The sequence below is a fragment of the Halyomorpha halys genome, unplaced genomic scaffold (genome assembly GCF_000696795.3).
Source record: "Halyomorpha halys isolate HHAL.00 unplaced genomic scaffold, Hhal_1.1 Scaffold624.1, whole genome shotgun sequence".
NCBI classification, from domain to species: domain Eukaryota; kingdom Metazoa; phylum Arthropoda; class Insecta; order Hemiptera; family Pentatomidae; genus Halyomorpha; species Halyomorpha halys.
The window spans coordinates 516,484-524,562 of NW_027106861.1; the positions used below are offsets into that span (position 1 = coordinate 516,484).

The following is an 8,079-nucleotide window of genomic DNA, read 5'->3' on the forward strand; positions in this document are numbered from 1 at the left end:
TTAATTATGATATTCATATCTAGCATACCACGGCGAAGGGGTCCAGATGATGGTGTCTAGTGTTTGAATTAAATATAGCGCATCCCTTTTCAGTCAGTTCCCATCAGGAACCGATAGAGATACATAATATGAATATATAATATAAATACATAATATAAATATACAATATAAATACAAATACATAATATAAATACATTAATATATGAATAAATTTCAATAATAACAACGTGTACGGGGAACCCTTAATCGGACTTAGAAACCCCGAGCCCCGTACACGGCATTTTATCAGACTGGAAGTTGTTTCTCGTATTATAAATATCTATTTTAATATTTTATGGCTATAATAGTTTCTCATAAGAATTAATTTGAACATGGGAAGAAAGATGCTATAATTTCATGTAATCCGTAAATATAGATAGTCAAATTTGGTTTCAACTTAGTGGGAGGAAACTAGTAATTTTTACACCTATAAAAATGTCAATAAATACATTTTTCAACCTGTACAAATTTCAATAAATAGTTTTTTAAACCTCTACAAATGTCAATAAATAAATTTTAAAACCTGCACTAATGTCAATAAATACATTTTTAAACCTAATTAACTTCAGTAACTGCTAAAATGAATATAGCAGATTAGTAAAGAATAATGACAACTTCCTGTCAATTTTTCATTCCACATTAACTTATTTATTGCTATCTTGTGTTCTTTGTCATGCAGCATTACCATCCAATATGAAAAGTACCACATGGGCAACACCTTTTTGAGAGACTTGATTGCTAAATCCTCCATCTTAATCTTAAGTCATATTATAGAGGCCATAAGCTCATCTTATGATGTAGTGATTTTAAATAAAAGAGTAATAAATAATTCATGAAACAAAATATTAAAACACATCACTCATAAATTTTACCATATGTTACAAATCTAATTAAATACATCCAGCTAGTCATTAGTATACTTAAAAATTTAAATATTAACATTATTTTCAATATGTATTTAAAGATTTAGTCGATGAATCATTTAAATGGGATAAGTAGTTATAAAAACACAATCGCACTTATCAACATATAAACAGAGTGGTTTAATATAAACATTTATTAAGCCAATTACATCCATATAATAAAATTAAGTAATTTAATTTTAATGAGAAAACACTAGGACATAAAAGTGAAGCTGAATTAAGCACCAGCAAATATATATTATTTCACTGACAGCTTCACAAAATTATTATCGTTTTTTCCAAGTGAACTTTCTTCTTGCACCAGCTTGACCAGGCTTTTTCCTTTCTGGACGTCGATAATCTCTTTGCAAGAGACCAGCTAAAAACAAATATATTATAAGTTTATACTTTTAGTATAATAAATATATTGTAAAAGTGTAATAGCATAGGTAAGTTATTAATTAAAGTATTGGGATTCAATCCAATAGTGATTTTCACTTTATTTCTAAAGGAAATGCAAGATGAGTTCTAGAATGTTTCATTTTTAATAAATTAATTAATATAATTTTATTTATTTACTTTATTTGTTTGTTGAAAAATGCAATTACTTGTTTTTAATTAATATTAATAACATTAAACCAGAAAGGAAATATTATATATGAGGTGTTTGAATGTAAAACATGTTAACTGTAAAAATGAAAACTTTTACAATATCAAATTGTTTGTAAGTTACAAAGTCTTACCTACTAACAAGAATTGCTAATTACCATACCTTAATTTCAACATGATTCTCTTAAGAAAACAAATATCCTAAAGATTCAACAATTTATAAAATTAGTATTAAAAAGCCGATGATACCATAAACTTCAATTCATGAAAAATTTTAGTTACCATGTTTTATGACTGAATACAGCATATTATAAAAGAAAATAAGCTAAAGTCTTTGCTTTAGTTTCCAGTCAATGTTTGAATCTAGATCTTTTTAATTTTTCAGTTCTAACATGAAAATGGAGGTGAATAGAAGGAACATCTGGAATTCAAATATGTAAATGGAAAAAGTGGTTGATAAGGTTCAGAAATAAGTTTAAATTAAAAAAAAAAAAAAAATGTTTTTAAGACCAGATCACTACTTTTTTTAATTATCTACTAATTTATCTAAAGAAAGTTGAGCTGATTTATATCATTGCCTAAATAAACTAAGCAGTATAATATACAAAAGTAATTTTAATTATTGCTTATTTATTTTTGAATAAGCACTGAATCTTGCCTCCACGGCTATTCAGATAATCCTCCAAGAAATCTAGTAATCTAATGACTCTTGCCTCCAAGACTATCCACATAATCCTTCAAGATATCTAGTAAGCTAATGAATGACCGTATCAGCTTTTAACATAACTAAATATATCATTCAAGTGCTGAAAATGTTTATTATCTCTGACTTATCTTCATCTTCAGCTCATATAATTATTTTATTTTGCAAATATTGATATAGTTAAAAAACACTTTAATCTTAAAAAATCAAGAAACAATTAAATTCATTACATTAAATTAATAATAATATTAAAAATAATTATTTACTAAGTAGTAGTAGAATAACATTTCACAACTTACCAAGCCTCATAGTTTCAAACATATCAGGGGAGACGAAGCAACGAAGCCCCCATGATATTCCCCAACGTATAGCTCCAGACTGACCAGTTTGCCCGCCGCCTCTCACAGTTGCCTCAATATCTACACTATCTCGTAATCCTGTTAAATCCAGTGGAAAGAGTATCTGCCAAAAGCAGTGACACACATTATTAATACAAAAAGATCAAAAGTGACTAGATTAAATTTATGAGATCTACAAGCATTTCTCAGTAGTCAAATTTACAATTTCAGTTTATTTAACAATTCATCCATAATTAATTTCTGATTTTCTAACATAGCTTCAAGTTTATCGATTTTTTGAAGCAGTTGCTCATTATAAGGTCTTTCATCATTTGGAGATCTGTGAGAGGTACACGGTCGTTTTTGTCTAGCTATTTCATGAGCTGCCATCAGGATATTACGAGGTAGTCTATTCTCACGTGGATTAAGAGGTTTCACATGTAGCACTACCCTATAAGCATCAGGTGACATCAAAGCAGATGATTTCAGTACTTCTACAATTTGATTTGGGAGATAACCTTGAAATAGAGACAGCTCTAAAAATGAAATTAAGTCAGTCTGACGAACAAGCTTTGACAAGCCTGCTGTTTTATGTAATCCCTGAATATCATGAACAGCAATTCCAACAAGAAGGTTCATTAACACAACAGTAACAAATATTAAAAAAAGTATAAATGTTATATGAGCACTAAAATTTAATAAAAGATTTTTATTGTCTTCATCAGAAAGAAGAAGATCCATGTCTAATTCCCCAGTCATCATTACAAGTACTTTAATAAATCCAATTAAAGGCATTTCAAAGGCTTTATTAGTAGGAAATATAACACAGAAGCTGATTGTAAAACCAATCAACAAACAAGCATAGGCAAAGAATAGTTTGAAAAATTCTCTTTGAACTTTTGTAAACATTTCTACATATGTTCCAAAGACAGGAAGCTGACCAATAATAACCATAAGGTTGGTCCATCCACAAAGAACTCCAAAAGCACCGAGATGATTTTGCCATTCATAGGTTCTCCCAGTATAAATAAATGATATGGCAAAGACACTAATGATTGTAAACCATTCAATAACGTTTACCAACTGCCCAAAGTACTGCCCTGCAGATGAATAACCTGCTATTCCAAAAAGCTTCCTAAATATTTCAAAAACAGTAAAGACTGACAATGCATACCACAAATGTTCCATAATAAAAGGATTTTCTAAAAGCACCTTTCCAAAAATAGAATTTTTCCTGCAGATGTCACCTGTTTGATTAGTGGTAATGGTTACATTATAAGCAGTATTGTAGCATTTATGTGCTAATGCAGTCATAACATACAAAGTCAATAGCATAACAAAAACAGCACTAAGAAATAAACGTAAGAAATAAAATCTTCTAATTTTTTCCCACTTCAAATGCAAAAACGCACAACATAAAGGATGATCCAACATTCCTTTTTCACCTTCATCGACTAGTGTCTTTAAAAGTCCAACTTCGCCTCCAGATGAATGTTGCAGAAGATATCGAAAATCTAATTTCAATTCAATCTCTCTATAAGTTTGTTCTGGATAATGAATAGATAGAGATGAATCAAGTTTTTTCTTAATAGTTCCTAGGGATGCACTGGTTTTTCTCCTAATAATACTAAGAGCAGTTAATCCACCTTTCGTTCTAGCACTTACATCAGCACCATTCATTATGAGAAGATCAACACAATTCGATAATTCATTTACAGCTGCATTATGAAGAGCAGTATAACCATATCTGTCTTTTACATTTACATCAGCACCACCTTTTATTAACATTTCTACGGTACTATAAGCTAGGAGACCTTTACCTACTGCAGTGTGCAAAGGAGTCCTATTTTCGTTATCTTTCGCACCTATATCTGAATGAGCTTTTAGTAGTATTTCAACACAGTCAGCACTCTGTGAACGAGTTCCTAAATGTAATGGAATCTGCCCTTTTTTGTTTCTTATAGAAACGCTAGCTTTTTTAATCAAAAGCACTTTGATAACATCAATATGACCTCCTTCAGCAGCATAATGAAGAGCTGTATTTCCTCGGTCCCTGGACAATAAGTCGACATTGATATTTTCTACTTCTAACAACATCCTAACAATATTTATGTTACCGGTATCTGCAGCTATATGAAGTGGAGAAACACCTGCCGAATCTAATGTATTAGCATCTACTTGTTTTGATAACAATGTTGGAAGACATTCAACAGCATTTGTACGGACAGAACAATGTAATACAGTATTATGGACTTTACAACCTGCTCCTAATAGAATTTTAACAGCCTCCAAATTATTTCCTAAAACTGCAAAGTGTAATGGCGAATAATTATTTGCCATGATTTCCAGATGACAGCCTTCATTAATTAGCCACTTCATACTTTTCAAACATCCACTGAAAGCGGCTAGGTGCAAAGGAGTATATCCTTCAAAAGGACAACTGAAATTGATGTTGGCTCCCATTTTTACCAACTCGGGTAATAAGTCATCTCTTCTTGTAAAACAGGCCCATAATAACATCAAATTTGGATTTACCTTCGCTAATTCTTCTGAACTAACACTATATCTGAATTCCACATCCATCAAAATTTTTGGATCTCTAGATGATGCTCTTATACAATCCATAAAACCCTGCCTTATTTTCTCCTTACATATTTTTACACTTAAATCCACTTCCATATTTTCAGATATAACATCATCAACTGAAGTTTCACCAAGTTCTATGTCCTTCATAGGAAGTGTTCGAGATCTGAAGCTCTTCCACTTATTGATAAAACTGCTTTTCTTCTTCCTCCTTTCATCTAGGTTGACACTAGTCGCTCTGACTAAATTTGCTGTTTCCATCATGACTCACTCACCCAACACTGAAAACCACTGCCCCCACTTCAAGGCTGTTTAACTGTATATCTTCCCCCTCCAGTGATCTCTTCAGTTTCCTCCTAAAGTTGCAAGAACTCCACAATTATGAATGGATATTAGATAATAGAGAAAGTATCAATTCAAATATGAACTAGTGATTAAGTATATCAAATATGATCAAAGTAAGAAAGTAACTCTAAATAAATTACTGGATTACTAATTCATTATATCAGGAGTATTTATAAGGACACATTTAGTATTTTTTTTTTAATTAATTTAATTATTAATATGGACAAAAATTATATTAAGTAAATCTTTTTACTACTGAGGAAATAAAACAATACACATAGTAAAGGTCTGAAAAAATAATAATCAAAAATACTATTTTTATTATTCAATCAAAAACATAATAAAATAGAAACTAAAAATTAAAATGATTAAGGAATGAATATAAGTGATAGGCAACTAAATTATCATCAAAAATCTGGCCAATGTATAAGTCTGAGTGGAACACTTCCAGAAATAGTCTTATGGTAAGCATCAATACTAAGGTTACAAACAAACAGAGTTGATCTTAAACTGTTTAATAACAAATCATAGCAATTTATAGTTAGCTGTTGATACATTATAAATTAGATATTCTAGGGATTTTCAGTTAGAATTAATATATGTTTGGAATACTTGATACTTTTTTAAGATGGAAAACTAAATTATTTCAAAAAAATAGAAAGTTACTAGACTATAAAAAATTATAAAGTGAATATCGAACCTGTTTCCTAGCATGCATGGAACTGAAATATTCTATATTTTTCCCATTTATACTAATCAAACCAGTTCCAGGAGATATTACTTTAACATCTGCTCTGGCAGTTTTTCTTGGGCAGTCTGAAACAAATTAATGGATGAGAAGTATTTTTGAATTTCTGCATGCATTAATGTAAGATTTTTAAAAACCTATGAAGTTTCAATAAATCAGTTTTGGAATTAAATTGGAAAAGGTATTTTAAATAATTTCATAAACTTAAAAATCATATCAAAGTAATTAAATAAAAAATAGAGGTTTAACTAAAATTGAATTACCTCTAGTTAATACATATTTCCTCCCATCAGTATCAATCAATGGCTAGAAAAAGAAACAAACTTACAGTAAGTAATTGAGCATAAAAATCAGCTAATATGAATTAAAAAATATTAAAAATTTATAAATCAAATAAAATATTTTACTATAAAATAAAAATAGAAAGTGAACTAGGTAAATTAAAGGAAACTTAAATAAGCAGGAAGGAACCATGCTAGTTTTTCATAAACACTCTAAAAAAAGAAACAAATGAAATCAATCTTATTCAGATAGACCTCATATAAATTTCACTGACATAATATAAAGTTTTATAATTTTGAGAATTTACATGTAAAAATGTACTATAAGCCACAAAGCATTGCTAGTTGAGAATAGTTGTTGACAATGCACTTCAGTATTATAAAATGTAAATAAATATAAAAGGACTGCAGACAAATTTATGTCCTATAACAAGACAACAAAGACTGGTATGTTGGTTGACCTTGCATTCTGGGATTCCCACACTTCTATCTCAAAATTAAAAGCAGAATTAAGATTCTCATGATTTGTTAATTAGATCAAATCTGAAACTAGCTTCAAAGCTTTTATTTATTTATTTTATTGTTTAAACAATAATCATACAATTTTAATGAAAAAATAAAGAAAACTTTTCCTTTGTTTTTCAAACAAAAGTGGGGGGAAAATAAGCTCATAATGGTGAAAATATTTCAAAACGAAAATGAAGTAAAATGTCTCAAGTCTAATGATTGAAAGCAGACATATTTTATGGAACAAGGAATTTATCCGTCATCGTCACCTAAACCTTCTAGGGCGTTGGAAGAAGTGTATTGAATTTACGCATACATATAATTGTCAATTATAGTGAAAGTGGAGTATTTTATTGAAGGGATGTATCTTTTCGACAATTTTTTGTTTATTTAATATCCATTAAAAAAACATTCATTTTCATAAATCAAAGTTCTTTTCTTATGGACTCAAATATCATTAAAACAGCCTGTAATGAAATCAGTCTCCGTTAAAATCTGTCCTCTGTGAACCTAGAATATGTTCTAGTACCAGGAAACATTAAATAAAAAAAGCTCAAATTACGGCAGGTTTATCACTACCGCGAGCAAAGTGATATTTATCCACTTGTCTGTGATATGAATCTCCAGAAGAAATTTTTTGAAACCAAAGTAATAACTAGGAAATGGATACTTAGGTTTTTACTTATTTTTTTGTTTTATAAAACTTTTATATACATATTTATGCTTCCTTGGAACATTTTTTGATACTTTAGAAATTTTAAACAAATTTATTTTTAAATATTTCACTATTTTTACACATATTTCTTATCAGTACATATTTTAGTCTGTATTTACTTTTTTTTTTTTTTTTTTTTTTTTTCACGTGGGGGATAGAGCGGGCTCAGGGATCCTCAGGTCGATTCTGTAAATATTGTATATATTATTTTATCATTATGTTATTTTATTTATTTATTTTTCATACAGATAGTCTGATTATGTTCATTTGTCTATCCTTTTGTTTGTATATATTTTAAGAGTTTTTTAT

General features: G+C 29.2%; 2 protein-coding genes across 2 annotated transcripts in view; both read right to left on the bottom strand.

Annotated features, from left to right (window-relative positions):
* Positions 1 to 1,055: 1,055 nt before the first annotated feature.
* mRpS9 (mitochondrial ribosomal protein S9) overlaps positions 1,056 to 8,079 on the bottom strand; it is a 44,284-nt gene continuing 37,260 nt past the window's right edge. The window contains exons 8-11 of the mRNA XM_014427169.3: positions 6,531 to 6,573; positions 6,220 to 6,335; positions 2,553 to 2,715; positions 1,056 to 1,320 (exon numbers count right to left, since the gene is read on the bottom strand). Coding sequence (XP_014282655.1) covers positions 1,229 to 1,320; positions 2,553 to 2,715; positions 6,220 to 6,335; positions 6,531 to 6,573 — 414 coding nt within the window. The 3' untranslated portion in view covers positions 1,056 to 1,228. The remainder of the gene's footprint in view (positions 1,321 to 2,552; positions 2,716 to 6,219; positions 6,336 to 6,530; positions 6,574 to 8,079) is intronic.
* On the bottom strand, positions 2,722 to 5,719 carry wtrw (water witch). Its single transcript, XM_014427168.3, has one exon. It carries the CDS (start codon positions 5,436 to 5,438, stop codon positions 2,811 to 2,813), a length of 2,628 nt encoding a protein of 875 aa, XP_014282654.1. The 5' UTR covers positions 5,439 to 5,719; the 3' UTR covers positions 2,722 to 2,810.